Source organism: Leptinotarsa decemlineata, unplaced genomic scaffold (genome assembly GCF_025532065.1).
Source record: "Leptinotarsa decemlineata unplaced genomic scaffold, Ldec_3_MD MMD2_tig00000199_RagTag_RagTag, whole genome shotgun sequence".
NCBI lineage: Eukaryota > Metazoa > Arthropoda > Insecta > Coleoptera > Chrysomelidae > Leptinotarsa > Leptinotarsa decemlineata.
The window spans coordinates 14,184,431-14,201,340 of record NW_027412544.1 but is presented as its reverse complement, the minus strand read 5'-3'; the positions used below and the strand labels follow the sequence as shown (position 1 = coordinate 14,201,340).

The 16,910-nt window shown below is 34.0% G+C and overlaps 1 protein-coding gene across 3 annotated transcripts in view; it reads right to left on the bottom strand.

Moving 5' to 3' along the window:
- Tusp (WD40 superfamily protein Tusp) overlaps positions 1 to 16,910 on the bottom strand; it is a 73,652-nt gene that overhangs the window by 37,349 nt on the left and 19,393 nt on the right. For 2 of the 3 annotated variants that reach the window (XM_074173003.1, XM_074173002.1), the window contains exons 3-5: positions 8,493 to 8,675; positions 2,505 to 2,781; positions 309 to 577 (exon numbers count right to left, since the gene is read on the bottom strand). In XM_074173003.1, coding sequence (XP_074029104.1) covers positions 309 to 577; positions 2,505 to 2,781; positions 8,493 to 8,675 — 729 coding nt within the window. The remainder of the gene's footprint in view (positions 1 to 308; positions 578 to 2,504; positions 2,782 to 8,492; positions 8,676 to 16,910) is intronic. The other variant, XM_074173004.1, reaches the window with a different exon arrangement.

Here is a 16,910-nt window from a genome sequence, read left to right as displayed (position 1 = left end):
AAAAACAAAGATTTTCCGCAGAATATGAAATAATATTCAAAGGTTATTGTTACTTGAAATTTCTAAAGAATTAATTGGAAGAGTATTTAGATATTGCAAAAATGTGACAATTTATGCTTCCAACATGATGGACGTCCAGCAGGGAAGTTGAACCGATAAATTGCAAATATAACCAATATGGCGATAACTACCTGAAATGTTATTTCACTGACCAAAGAAGAAAAGATTTGAACCTGCATCCTACACATATCGATAATTTAAATGATTCTGTTTCATTAAAAATTTTACAGTACCTACAATTCACTCACTTGTTTGTCTGGTATGACGGTCGAATACAAGAGTAATCCCTTTTCATTATAAAACTTCAACAGGTTGGTATATTCCGTCTGTGTCGTTGGAGAAGAGGTTTCATTAGTAGTACCGGCCACAGCTAAGAATTCTCTTGAGTTACTCCATTCCACACATAATGGTCCTTGAAGTTCTGTATTTATTTGTATTGGTGAGACGTCGTCATATGTGGACAACAAAAATATTAGGCCGTTTCGAAGAGCGACAGCCAAGACAAATTTTCTCTCCCCTGAAAAAAGTTTTTGCTTATAAACAAATTTCTATTATGCCTTCACATCTGGTCATAGCGGCTGCACTTCACTTTTGAACGCCACTCATAATCTAACAGCTTGTATCAAAAATTCCTAACTCGTAATTCTGAATCGCTCATTGGTACATTATCCAATTCTCAAATTTATCGGTCTCAATGAAAAATCTGTGTTTTTATTCGAACAAGATTCAAGTGATAGAAAGCTTGGTGTATTTATCGACAAAAGAATGCATATTATTGGGGCTCATACGTATGATGGGTACCCCAAGGATCTATATTTGCCTTATATACAATATTCAGAGTAGTAGTAAAATTATACTGATGATACCTATTTGTACAAATCTAGAAAACGTATCAGAAGACTGCTTTCAATTGAGGATATTTGTGGAGCAATTTGAATATTACTTTTTCAATTCTTCCATAATATCTTAGAATGCTTTTCTTTTTATGTTTTTGTTATGACATTCATTGATATTATTTTCATCTGGAATATCCACCAGGAAAACATTTAATTTTGAAATATTTCTGATATGTCAGAGAGAAAGTATAGTATTTTACTTGTGATGGTCATACTTCTCGATCGTTGGATCATATATTATTTTATATGATCATTGAAAAAACGCGTCAATTATGTAAACGGTTCTTGATAGGTAAGTAGGCAAAATGATTTATTACTGACATCTCCGAACCGATCACAGTTGATCACATTTATCTCACTATCTTGCAATTACAGACGAGCCAATTTATAACTTAGCAGTTGTGTTTCCATTATTTTCAATCGCAAATTAGGCTTGACGATTTCCTACTTCGAATTATGTTCCCATACGTCAAACTTACTCATGAACTGACAATTCGTTTTAGAATATACAGTTCCTAATGATAAACAGTAATAAAAACATGAACCCGGGAACTGAAAATTAGTATAACCCATCTGAAATTTGTAATGTGTTGAATGCATTGATAATTTTCCAAAGTTCCCAACTTAATAACAAAATGAGAGCTTTTAGAAATCGACATACTTTCTCCAAGTACCCAGTTTTAGATTAGGTTAGGTTGGGTTAGATTAGGTTAGGTACCAAGTACCCAGGTCAAGTCTTATCCACGACACTTCCTTTTTAAATTTCATAGATATATTTTTGAATTCTTTTTTAGATGTATTCTTGTTATAGACTTCTTTGGTATTGTCCTCAATCGGGATTTCACGAATAAATTCAATTCCAAAATATTACTGTTATGAGTCATGAATGAAGCCATTACTCTTTCAAAACTAATAGCCACTTTTCTGAACAGTGGAATAATATATGTTTTCTACAAAGTTTCCGTGATGTATACCGGCATATAATGTACATATATATATATATATATATATATATATATATATATATATATATATATATATATATATTGGCGCTCCGGGGCGACTTCATTGATTCCAGTGGCGCATTTGCTTTTTCAGCTGCAGGAAAACCCGGAAAAACCTGCAGCACCACATCATCTGAAGATCTTGATCTAACAATGTCCTCTCTCTCATAAAAATATATATATATATATATATATATATATATATATATATATATATATATATATATATATATATATATATATATATATATATATATATATATATATATATAATGTATATAAAAGATATAGACTTTCCCTCAATATTTTTTTTTGTGTTCATCTTCTTTTTATTTACATATTCAATCAACACCTTTTTGTGAGATTTTCACAAAACGTGTATCACTCACTATACATTCGTTTCTTCGTTTCTTTATTCGTTATTATTACTCCATTACTTGAATATTGAACATATCATTATACAAAATCAATAGAATAGAATGAAACTGAAATCTCATATAATGAATATACAGTAGGTGTACGTCTTCTTAGTAATTATTCTCACCTGAATTTGTAACTCCACTGTCATTATCGTCACCTTCCTCCATTTTGAATTTTTCACATGACCAGGACATAGATGTGATCCCAATATCAGAACTCAACTGAACTTGAGAAACCATAGCACCGTGGACATCCATAACGATGATTTGACCGGAAGTAGTTCCAAAATATACTTGTTGGTCATCCGGAGTCCAAATGCCACATGTTATCGTAGATTCCAAATTCAACATCGACGACCAATATCTTTGTCCGGCTACAGAACCTACTAGAACGTAGCCATCCTACAAAGTCATCAAGGTTATGATAAGTTGAACAATAATTTGAATTATATTTTTCTATTGATATGCACTTTGCTTACTTGGTTGATATCAACTTATTATCAGTTAAATTCCTGAGCAATTAATTCAAATTAATATTGGAAAATAAATGCTATGAATAAAAAACATACTGAGAGTTTCAAAGATTTCTTCAAAAATTACAATTGTATGTTACAGATGGAAATTTTGATTGATATCAAAGAGTGAAAACTAAACTTGGAAGATTGAGATACAGAGTACCTTCTAATGAAAAATCCTACAACATACGTGAAGTGTTCAAAAAATAAGGTGGCTATGTACATTCGATTAGCAATTTTTTTGGGAGCCCTCGTTTCGAACATATGTTCACAGTTTCAGCTATTCAGAATATTCAGTTTGATGGTGAAAGACATAAAAGTTAGAAGTTTGTTTGAAGGTAGTTGACATGGTTTCGTGGTGCATTTCATTAGTTCGGACTTCCATTGTCTGATATGATATAAATTGATTTGAAATCCCTGAAAAAATCTATAAAAATTAAAAAGATTAGCTGACAAAATAACAATTATATCAAGCAAAAAAAATGAAATCACAAGCATATAAAATACAAGCAACAACCAAAAAATCAAAAAAATCTATTAACACGAGATGAAAATTAAAAAATTATTAACAAGAAATGAAAATTTAAAATTAAAAGATTCCAAAACCAAGTTACTTCACTACATTTCGATTATAGGTCATTCGACTGCTTTCACCTATCACCTCTTCCCCTTCTCCGCTTCATCGGTTTCAGCGAAAGCTGACCGTTTGCCGGAAGTTGGTCGTGTTTCGCTTTATTAGAGGTTTCCATATGTCACGTATCTCTACGCTAGCTCAGCTAAATGCGTTGTTAGACAGCATATATGCGGCTTCTTTGACCTTTCTCCTAAACCAGTGTTCATTCTTGTGGATGATTACAGCTTAAGCCCACTTGATGTTATGCTGATAAGTCCAAACGTGCTCCGCTAGTCCTGATTTGCTGGTTTCTCCTACATGTGTGTGTTTCCTATGCTCGGCAATGCGAACTTCCAATGGCCTCTTAGTTTCACCGATGTATGATTCTCCGCACTCGCAGGGTAACCAGTAAATGCAATTCTTGGAATCGCAGTCCGCGTTTGGTGGCCTGGTATTTGTGAGGCTGCTACGGATAGTGTTACCAGATCTGAAGCAGGTTCTGATATTATACTTGGACCCAATCCTTTTTATCCTTTCCGACAATCCTCTGATGTAGGAAACTACAAGTCCTGGTTGTGTCGCTTCTCTTCCTTGTGGAGCTCTTGTTGTTTTCTAGGTAGTGAAGTAACTAGATTTGGAATCTTTTAATTTTTAATTTCCATTTCTTGTTAATGATTTTGTAATTTTTATCTCGTATTAATAGTTCACTCTCTTGATTTTATGGTTGTTGCTTGTATTTTATTTCATTGTTATTTCAGGTTTTTTTGCTTTATATAAATGTTATTTTGCAGCTAACCTTTTTTTATTTTTCACAGATTCTTTCAGGTATTTCAAATCAATTTATATCATATTATAAAATGGAAATCCGAACTAATGAGTAGTTAGAAGTATTTTGCGATTTTCTAGTATTGAAAAAATGGATAAAAATTGTGCATAAAATTTTATGTAGAAAATGAAATTAAGTTATCGAAAAACCGGTTTGGTGTTTGGTGATGTTTGGTAATATTCATTACTACACCAAAGGTTCCAAACAGTGCATAACAGGAATATATTATTTGTTCAAAGTTCAAATTTATATTATTTTCATTCTCAATAGTGCTCAGTTTCAACATTCAAAATAGGGATATTGTTTGTTCAGGTTAACTTAGTTTAGAATCGAATAAGAACTCAAGAAAGTATTTCATTTCTTCTTGAAATTACTTGTCGTTGTAATGTCAAAAATATTGCAGAATTGAAGTGAAAGATCTTTTGAATGAGATGTCACTCGACTATTATTTTCATTTGAAATATTTGATATATGGGTGGGTAGAAATATGTGCCTCTAAAAACTGATATTGAGGTGTTAGTCTCAATATTGAATGACTCATTTAGGGTAGCTCGTTTGAACTGAAATGCACCCACTGTATGGTCCTTACATTTACTTCAATAAAACGATTTAAGAAGTCATGCATGGTTAGAGAGGCCTCTATCTGAAAGGGAGGAAAAAGGAATTTCAATTATGATTGGTATGCATGATATGATGCGAACTCAGCAAGAGATAAGCGGATTTTTATATAAAATGCACTGGGATCGTTAACCTAATTCACATCTACTGTAAGCAAAATGGAACAAAAATACAAAGAATTAGAGCACATGACTGATTGGGGGATGAATTGAAGCAACATAGATCTACAGTTGTTGAAAATACAGTTCTAGAAAGTTCCCTTTGTTCCCAAAGTCTACAGTATTGAATATTTAAAAAAGTTAAGTCCACTTTGAGGTTGACTGATCATGGGATATTTTCCTTAATCTGTCTGAAACGACTTCCGTCAGGTAGATATACAACACAAATGTATGTCTCAGGATGCATATCAGGGAGGCGTCCTTCTATGGCTGTAGTTCTAATTGATTCTCCTGAGTTTTTTTAAGGTAGTCGTTATGGTAATGTGTTGATTGGTAGGTATATATTTAGATTGTCACGTGTTCAAGGTGCAAGATGTCTATCTTGATGCCCGCACCATTTATATCAACTCTATGTATGTATGTCAGTTATACCAGACGATACGTTAGATTCAACCAAGCAAGGATTTTTCGCCTCTAGTTTGGATGTATCATCGTGTGAGCGGAAGTGTTATGTGACCTACTCTGATTCAGTGTTTTCTCTCCACGTGCAGGTTCTGCTTCTGCTGTTCAAGAATTTGATGCAATTCAGATTGATGAGATATACTACTCTTGAGGAGACTACTAGTCGTTCCTGGCTGCACCATCTTAGGTTTGTAGTATCATGAGTTGATGAACTGAGAAACTCTTGCTCTAGATGCAATGTTACAGTGAGGACAGTTGAAATCATTTAGTCGACATACATCTTCTCTAATAGGCTCAAGGACGAGTAGAGGTAATAAAAGTCCATCACAGAAGAACCTCGCATTTCCATGATAATACTTTCTATGATGTGAGGGGTTTTGGAACCTCGAAGGTCTCGTTAATGACTGACTGGGTTCAAAGTTGTACATCCTTTCGACACGGATACAACTTCAGCATGATGATTCATTCAGAAGGACTTTTACCTCCATGAGTGATACTCCACCCGTTCAAGGCACCCGTTTCAAGGCACATTCTCATGAAGTACGACTCATTCTTGAAATGACTGTCGACGACTTCAACCAAAAAAATTCACTATACGAGTATGCGAAAAACCCAAATGATTAAAAAAACAACAATTCATGTGAATGGACATGTTAGTTCACAAAATTACCTATATTATCATTCATATACAATCATCACTTCATATTCTTCATGAAAATTTGACAACAGCATTGAATCTGGATTGCATCATTTCACGCAGAACCTGTTCAGATTCGTGAATAAAAAGAAGGGACACAGTATAATGGCGCTCTAGATCACCTGATCTCAGCCAATTACAATTATCCATAGATTTCTTCAGAATCTGTAGTGAATGATAATAGCAATAAGCGTGATCTAGAAGATCGGATCAGGCAAGAAATGCCAAACATAACACCCGCTGTCTTACAAAATATCATTATACTCGAGTAGGACAGCAGTCAAAGGAGAAAACTTTGAAGTGTCAGTAGTTTACGTAGTACTGTATTCAGCAGCTGCATAATGACCTTATCTCTTTCAATAATTTTTATTTCGTGAATTCTTCATGTATTATTTCTTTGAATTCACAGTTAAGTATAATTTCTCGATTTTTTTATATTTTTGCCCTCTCAAGTGTCCATTTGACACAACTACTGGTAGGTAATACATTTTTGGAATCAGTACACCAATGAAATTCCATATATTGAAAACAAATAGATTTTTCCACTTAAAAAATTTGGTGGTGATTTCATTGAAATCACCACCAGGTAGGTTGTATTTTCGATCCTTATTCAAAAATACTAAATTCAAATAAAAAATCGATTTTGTTTGGGAATTCTCGGTGTTATTGATTTAGATGATGAAATGAAGTCATGAGTTACTTTATGGAAGCACTGTATAATTTTCGAAAGATATTTTTGTGAAAGATTCTTTGTTTCTTTGACTCTTCCGGTCATTATGATCAGATCGGGTAAACAGTGTATTTCCCCTACTTTCGTCCTTGCTCTGTCAACTGAGTATGTCTGTCGAAATTTTAGACGAACCTTTGGTACCACAAATTCAATTTGGCATATCAGCAGACATTTTATTCTTTATAATCGTAACTTCGGTCATGAAAGCCTCGGTTTTTATTTTCTTCTGATTGTGTTATCTTTTCATAGTTTGAAAAATCAATGAATTCATGACAATCCAAGCAGATGTAATAAACGTCTAATTCTAAAGTCCATTGCTAAGTTAATTGTAAAGCTCACTGCTTTATTACGCAGTAACTTTTAGTTAATGCCTTACTTTTAGTTACTGCCTAACAGAAACTTCAGAAATCCACTCAATCGTATTCACCATTTTTTATGTCAACTTTTTTCGAACAAAAAAGTGAAAAACCTTTCATCGTCCTCTCTCAGTTGATAGGCAAACATTTTTTAAATTGATGAATGTAGCTGTTACTACGTGGTAAGAAATCATTATGAAGAAAAAATAATTGAAACTTTCTGTTTTTTACCACTTTTATTTGTAACTAACGTTACTGCAGTTTCGTCCTATAAGGACATTTTCAAACTTATACATCAAACTCAAAATGATTGAGTATCTAAATTTTGTTTATTTGTGACAATGTGGATACGTTAATTTGGAAACCGGTGAGTAAACCAGATCGATTTGATCATTTAACAGGTTGCACCCGCAATGTTCATGCTTATGAATTTCCAAGGATTCCAAATAATCGAGTTTGCAACCCTTCCTTGCATAGTGGAAAATTTCCGTATCGTTTAGATTCGGGAACTTATGGTTGCATGCTAAGGAATGATTTGAAAACGTCTAATTATTTTTACCTAGTCTGTAGAACCTTTCATATTCAGCATACCGTTTTGAGGCTTACCTGGCCTTTGTCTGCTAACAATCTAGCTAGGGAAATTAAAATAGTTACACAGATAGGCCATAATGATGATTTCAACGCAGATACAATCCAGAAGATGGTCAGAAAACAAAGCCGTAAATTCACTTACAGATTGATATACCCCCAGATCAAACTATCAGAAATCAACATGCCACATGCCAGGTTATCTTATTTCCTTTTCAATGCCAAAGATAAAGTGGACAAGTTGGAGAAATCGGGAGTTTATAAGCTTAAGTGTCCGGAATGTAATAGTGTTTATGTGGGACAATGTCGTCGAAATTTCTCAAAACGGTGAAAATTGACAGAAAAATCTAAATAACACCACCTCTTTTTGTTACATTTTTATATTTACCAATACAACGTTCTTCCTCAATATTCATTTCACCTAATATAGGAAGGGCAAGAATCATTTTCTGTAGTCCACTGATGATGATTTGAATATTTCATGCTAGTGCCGCACTAACGAATTATTAATCACTCTTTTGTTGTTCTTTCATGATGAATGACCAATTACCTGATAGCAAATTAGTGCCATTCTACCATCGTGGGACCAGGAAAAATGTGTCACGGGAGTGTTTCTATCGTTTATCAGTTCGATTGACCAACGCCCTTCATATTTTATCCATATGTAAATTATTCCGAAGCTGTCACAAGATGCTAATTTTTGATAAGGTTCATTCCATCTTACCAATATCACCTGAAAAAGTAATTCAATCAGATTAGTAATACAATCAATGTTTATTAAATTTTTGTATAAATGAATCATTTTCCATTCAACTTCAAACTGGTTTGAAAATATTCAATAAAACAAATTGAATTGTACAGTTGAATTGTTGGAGAAACCAGGGCTAGTTGGCATAGACTTAGGTAGGACCCCTTAATCAAATATATGCCAATCAACTCCTTGCAGGGTTAGACGGCATACTCTCAAGGGATATTTGTCAAAACAAAACATCTTTTGAAGGAAAATATGTTATTTGATCAGAAATTCAGGTACCTTCGTTTTCAAAAAATGAATACTTGAACGGAGTCATAAAAATATATTCTACTCATTATTATGGCTACTTATATTCGTAAAGTTGCCATAACTATGTTACAAGGCCTACAAGGATATTCTCAACAAGATAGGTAACTACAAGAGACAGAACATTCTAAACGAAATCGCCAATTAGCAACACCTCAATTCAATCTACGAGAACATCAAATCAAGAAACAATAAAACGTGTCACGTCTTCGTGACGCTTCCAAATGGAAGGAAGTAACGAAGGATGGTGCATCACAACTATCAAGCCCCCATGCCCCCCTCCGGGGTTGAATTTCCTGAGATAGAATCTTCCCCATACGGTTACTGTGTGCAGAAGCTAAAATCCATCCATATTCACTAATCCTGAGTGGATCTCAACCTGCTGATAGGCACTTCAGCAAGATTGACCTCATGACCTCCTGCGGTCGAAAGTCAGCTTTTAGGTGCTTTCACTTTAGTGATCAGTTAATTTTATTTTTCTTGATTTTACTGAATGTAATATATGCATGGGGGTCCCTTTAACCGCGAACTAAATTTGTGTCCAAGTATCTGTAATAAAATGTAAGCTAGTAATCAGGATGACAGCGCTCTAAATTTATAGTGGCAAAAAAACGGTAGTGCCAACTAGCTGCGGTGTCTCCCATTCAGATAATAATCTATTACTTGAAAATTTAAAAAAAGATATTTCAACCCTCAATTCTACTATCACTAATGAAATAGTACTGAATGAAAATCCTCCAGATTTTATAAAAAAACACTTCCTCTGGCTCATTATTTCTCTAACGATATCTAGCAGGTCTGCGAAACAAAATATTTTGGTCCTTCGCGCCCCTTGTGCAATTATTGATCTGTCGAATTCGTTGAAAATCAGGATTTGAAAGCTTTCAAGACATATTTTCACAAAATTATCAAAGAAAGAGCATCCACACTCATTCATCCGTTTACCGATAAAGAAAAGAAATGTATCTGTTTCATTATCGCTGCTCATCAGGATTGCTACCCTTCCACATATGGAATTTCAGAGTTCGCATATTTCTTTCCCATAAGGAATCTGTTACCCAATAGTTCATCAATCTATACATTGGTAAAACTTAGTAGTTTTGCCTGAGGCTACATGATTCGTACTAGAAAATGTATTAAAGATAATGTAGTTATCAATGAAATATTTTTCGAAGGAACAATGTTGAACACTGTAACAAATATTTTTGAATTCAAAAGCTCATTCATAAAATTAAATAAAAGGAATTTCGTTATATAAAAGCACAAAACACAATTTGTCTACTACAAATTTGAAAAAGCGTCCTAACGGAATTACATCAGATATCTAAGTGAAATCACTGCAAAAGTATTTTCCACTTAAGTAATGATGTTCAATTTGTAAACTATTCTTATTGTCATTGACAGGATGTTATTATCAAAAATTTATGTATTTCAAGTATATTATAAAAAAAGAACCTCCAAATATCATTGGGGATTTGCAACTTACTGATCGCTATAATGAAATTGCACTCAAAATACTAAAGAAAAAATATAAAAATCAGTTATCAATAATCAACATATTGTGAAAGACCACAGATTGTGAAAAGGAATAATTATAATCGACGAGAACTCACTGTAGTAATAGAACAAACAGTACGTGGATGCACTTAAGAGTTTGGATGTTTCTACGGATAATTGGAAATCAATATTATCGACATAAACAGTGCATTTCTTTAATGCCCCCTCTTTTTATTTTTTGAACGGGTCAACTCAAAAATTTGAAATTTGGGATAATGAAATTATGGCATGTATATATTATTTTGAAGTGAAATTGACAGATGAAACTTTCAAGATGGCGACTAGTCGCTCTCTGGAAAAAAAATTAAAAGAAATGGGGGGGCTTGTGCCACATCATTTTGAAGCTCCTTACAAGTACTTCACAACCCTAGAATATGAAGTCAATATCTTCACCTTCTACAAAATGGCGGAACATTTAATAATTTCCTGAAGACAAACACATTAATATTGATATTTCTAGAAATATTCTTTTTATTTGCCATATGGCAGTTTCAACAACCCGATTAGGTTTGTTAAATTATTTCTGTTTATAAAAACGACAAAAAATGTCAGTACGACAATAAACATCATTGTTCAGTTAGAATATTCTCATTCAGTTTTCGGTTTTACTAGTAGCAAGATACCACGTCAACAATCTCTAAAATGGTCAATTCTCGTTCATTGGAAGAAAAACTTGAAGCGATTTTTATTTACAGTGCGATTCGTAACTTTCATGAGACCGAAAATATTTTCAATGAACGTTTTCCGAATCGTCCTATCTGTAGAAAATATTTGAGGGAACTTGTATCCAATTCACAACTACCGGTATTATACATAACAAAAAGCCCCCAGGTCATCCGTCCATTCCGGAAGAACAGCAAGTGCAAATAATTGATGAGATGGTAGTAAATCCTGAACTGTCTACTTATTCCGTCGCGAATGTTTGTGAGGTGTCTCCTTCTACTATATGAAGACTTTTGAAGAGAAACATCATGCAACATCATACAGGTATCATTTATACAAAATCAAAATGGTACACCAATTAACTGAAGATGACCCTGATCGAAAAACAGAATTCTGCGAAATCATGACGGAAACCATTGCAAGGCATCCTACCTATTTCCACAATATTTGTTTTAGTGATTAATGTATTTAAACGGCAATATTCACAGACAAAATTGCCGTTATTGGAGTGGCACCAACCCTCACGTTTTCCGGAAAACACATTCCCAATATCTAGAAAATATTAACGTTCGGCTAGGAATATTGGAAAACCATATTGTAGGACCTCTATTTATTGATCAAAATTTAACAGGGGAAACTGTATTTGAATATGCTGGAAACTACTGTTGATCCTCTCATCACTGAAATCGTCGAAGCGAATCCTATTGAATTCGATATGGATATCGTTTTCCAACAAGATGGAGCACCACCACATTACTCCAGACAAGTAAGAAACTATTTGGATACTACTTTTCCCGTTCGTTGGATTGGCCGTCGAGGTCTTACAGAATGGCCACCCTGCTCGCCAGGTTTGACAACTTGACTTTTTTTATGGGGCTATTCGAAGCAAAAGGTGTACGAAACTGAACCTGCTTCAATATTGGATATACGGCAGAGAATAATAAATATTTGTAGAGATATTGACGTTACTGTGTTCTAAAATGTTCGGCGTGAAATATCGGATAGCCTATTCATATGTCAAGAAGTTCAAGACAACCATTTCGAGCATCTTCTGAACTGACCGTAAGCTTATTACCTCATATTATATAGTTAAATGTTAAATGAGGTAATTATTAAAATAGAAAAATTAGAAGGCTTGTAATGTTTACCGGGAGTTGATATTGAGGGATGTTAGTGTGGACAGTAGGTTTTGTGTTTCTTGAACATGGTTTTTACATGCAAAAAATAAATGGTTCAAATCCGCTACAGAGTTATCATCACATGTACATAACCTAGTGTTGTGTGCGCCTATTCTAAATAAATGTGCGGGAAAACTTCCGTGATTGAGTTTGAGCCGTGTTATTGTGACGGCATGAAACTTTGGTACTGTATATAATTCAACATGTGGAATCGTCTTGGGAAGAATGGGGTGAATCAGAGTATAAGGATTATTAGATTTGATAGTATAGTTATGCCAATTATCTCGCCATTTGTCTTTTTGAATTTTTTTTAAGTTAGCTATTAAGTCTATTATATATATGTATGTATATATGTATACATATACATATACTATATATACTATGTATATATATTTTCATTTTCACTTAAGTGGGTAGCTTCTTTAGCTGCGCGATCGACCAACTCAATGCCCATTATTCCCGCATGACCTTTTCCCCAAACGAATCTAACTCTACCTGAAGAAGAAATGATGTGTTTGTGTCTTCTGATGTTGTAGTAGTTGAAGATATTGACATTATATTTTATAATAGGGGAGCCCAAGCGAGAATTTCGTGATTTACTGAAGCGCGGCAGATTAATATACAGAGGGATACCTTGTACCCGATTAAGTACCTTCACCAAATATGATCCCATATATAAGGCCGCCTGTGAAGGATAAAGGATCAGATTAGTAAAAAAAATATTGATCATCAGAAATTCTCGAGCGCGTCAGATTAAGGTGGGATGAGTTAATTACATGCTAAAAAGTGTATATTCCAGTAATCTGACAATTTGAGAGTGACGTAAAGAAAGGGGAAGTCAGCAAAGTGGTAAAAAAAACGTCATCTCGACATTCTCAAATGTAGCTAATTTTTTTATTTTTATTTTGAAGAAAATAATTCAAGGATATCGAAATATATATAATCTGACGATTTTCGCAAGCCGAAATAGCAAAAATTCGTCGAGAAAGTTTAATGCCTGCAGCTGCGTGATGCCTATATTTCCCTCTCCGCGTTTCTATTCCTTTTTCACTTTCTCTCTATCTATTACTCTCTCACTCCGTTCCCACTCTGAATTCTGTTGCCATGACGCCATCACAGCTGCTCACAGAGACTCGTTCGTGATGAAGATGAATATGATGATTAATTAATCAATTAATTGATGGATGTAGCCGTTACTACGTGGTAGGAAATCATAATGAGGGAAAGAGAAATGAAACTTTCTGTGTTTTTTACCACTTTTATTTGTAACTAACGTTACTGCAGTTTCGTCCTATAAGGACATTTTCGAACTTATATATTGTATAAGTACTGCAGTAACGTTAGTTACAAATAAAAGTGGTAAAAAAACTTAGAAAGTTTTATTTCTCTTTTCTTCATTAACTAATCAATTGATTATAAAAAATAAAATTTTTTTGAGCATTTTTTTTAATTATTATTTATAAATACAAGTATTTTACTTAAGAAACATACACTTATTTATTTGCATGCTATTTCCTGAGCTTTTCAATTAATTGGGTTCAATGATTGAATTTTTTTTTTGTCAGATTAGGCGAATCACTCTAGATGATCGTCAGATTATGAGACAGTACGTCCAAAACATAAAGATGAACCATATACAGGGTGTTCCTTAAACACATGCTAATATTCAAGGAGATAATTCTTAGACCCATTTTAAGAAAAAAACTTCTTATGGACGTATGTCCTAAACGCCTTAACTTTTGAGATACAGGGTGGCAAAGTTTTCAAAAATAATCAGTTTTTTAATAATAACTGAGATAATTTTGTAGACATCTTTGGCATATTTGGTACATATGTTCTATGCCTCAAGGCGCATTTTCTGCTGTACAATTTTCACAATTTTCTCTGCCAGTGGCGTACGTACGAGTTTTGAAATGTATATTTTTGGCGAAAAAAATACTACGCCACTGCTTTATCTTGAATTAAAAATCATTTTTAAAATCTCCATACATTTTTTAGCACATTTGATTTGCTGGGTTTTCTTTGTCCGACGCATGGTTTTCGCGCAAAAAATTAAAAATCGCTTTACTTAAGGATAAATTCCTTAAAAATCTGATGCGGTATCGTGCATCGACTGAAAGCAAACTAAGAGATCAGATTTGTTGCAAAATAATTGAGGATCTAAAAGGTATTTGTTTGTTGTCAGATGCACTGTTCTCAATTAAAATTACGTCATAACGCAGCACCGCTTAATAATTTTTGAAAACATAAATTTAGTTATCCTGGAATAAATGACGTGTAGCAGAATTTATTTACTGCCCCTCTTGGAAATATGGAGTTTGTCGATATGTGATTTCTTTTAAAGATTAAAAGCAGAAAAGACAGCGTACCCACCATAGCAATAAAAAACGAATTCTCTGTATGTACAAACGTCAGTAGCTAATATTGATGTTGGTTTAAAGTAAGGTGTTGGTGTTAATAACTGTCACAGCGCGTTTTGATTGATTTTGAAGTGTTATTGAAGTTATTTTGGTAGTCCGCTGTTTTTCTGAATATCAGTAAATATTGTAAATTATACGAATGCGGAAATGGCGCAAATGCATTACGTATATGGCCTTGCCGATGGTAATGCAACAGAAGCCAGGCGCATTTATCAGGAAAGATATCCTAATCGTGCCTTACCAGATAGCCGAACCTTTTCAAATATTCATCGTCGACTTGGGGAAACTGGTAGTTTCAAGAAAGGGACTCCGGAAGGTAGAACTCGTGTAGTAAGAACTCCTGAAATTGAGGAAGCGGTGCTGCAAAAAATTGAGGAACATCCTGAGACGAGTACGAGGAAGATCGCTAGAACTCTGGATATTTGTCATCAAATTGTTCGGCGTATTTTGGTTGATTTTTTTTATACCCATACCATATTTCAAGAGTGCAGGCATTACTCCCCAGAGATTTTCCACAGCGTGTGAACTTCAGTCAGTGGTATCTACAAAGTATTGCACTAAATCCGCAGTTTGAGACACAAATTTTATTCACAGACGAAGCAAATTTTTCTCGGAATGCCATTCAAAATTTCCATAACAATCATATGTGGACTGAAGAAAATCCCCATGCAATAACCGAAACCCATTTCCAACACCAATTTTCGGTTAATGTATTGGCAGGAATTATAGGTGATCATCTAATAGGCCCATTTTTTCTACCAGGACGCCTTGATGATCGTTCTTATTTACACTTTCTTGAAGAAGACTTACCTGGGTTATTGGAAGATGTGCCACTTGTGTTAAGGAATCGAATATGGTACATGCACGATGACGCCTCTGCTCATTTCAGTGTAATTGTCCGAAACCATTTAAATACAGTTTATCCTAATCGTTGGATAGGTCGTGGAGGACCTCAGCAATGGCCAGCAAGATCCCCCGATCTCAACAGTTTAGATTTTTTTTATGGGGTCACCTTAAAACTATTGTGTATAAAACTCCCGTTAATACTTTAGAAGATTTAAGAGAGCGAATAGTTGCCTCGTGTGAAACTATACGAAATACGCCGGGAATATTTGAACGGGTGCGTAATTCCATGCGTAGAAGGGCGGAAGCATGCATACTGAGTGCAGGTGGCCACTTCCAACAATTTTTATAATCAGTTTTGGTATTATTACTAATTAACAAATTTGTGCTATTCGTTTAGACTTACTGTCACAAAATAAAATAAAACTCGTTTTTGTGAAAAATTTATTTTTTTGCAGATTATGTTTTCAAATATTATTAGGTAATGCGTTATGAAGCAATTTTCAGATTCTCATTCATTTTAGAATTGATCTAATTTCTTAATTTGCTTTCTGTCGATTTTTATTTTTTTGAGTGAAAATCATGCGTCGGACAAAGAAATACCAGAAGATCAAATTTTCTCAAAAATAAATGAGGATTTTAAAAATGATTTTATTTTGAAAAGAAAGCATTGGCGTAGTACTTTTTCCCCAAAAATATTCAATGCGAAACCCGTAGGGATGCCACTGTTTGAAAAAATACAAATTTGTGTACATCAGAAAATGCGCCTTAAGGCATGGAACATATGTACCAAATATGCCAAAGATGTCTACAAAATTATCTCAGTTATTATTAAAAAACTGATTATTTTTGAAAACTTTGCCACCCTGTATCTCAAAAGTTAAGGCGTTTAGGACATACGTCCATGAGAAGTTTTTTTCTTAAAATGTGTCTAAGAATTACCTCCTTAAATATTAGCATGTGTTTAAGGAACACCCTGTATATCTTAATCTGACGCGGTTGAGTATTTCAAAATGACGATTTATTTTGCACATTATAATAATGGCCGCGAGTTTGCGTCAGATCGAAATCGTCAGATTATTGAATGAGAGCTTTTTTTGGTGCACTCAACACCCCCTTAGAAAATCTGACAGGCTCGATTGAATTTTTTTTTTTCATTTTTAACCCTTACGTACAACCACCCACATCATGCAAACGATCAGATTACCATACCATCATTTTTAAAAATACGTAGCACATTGATGGTA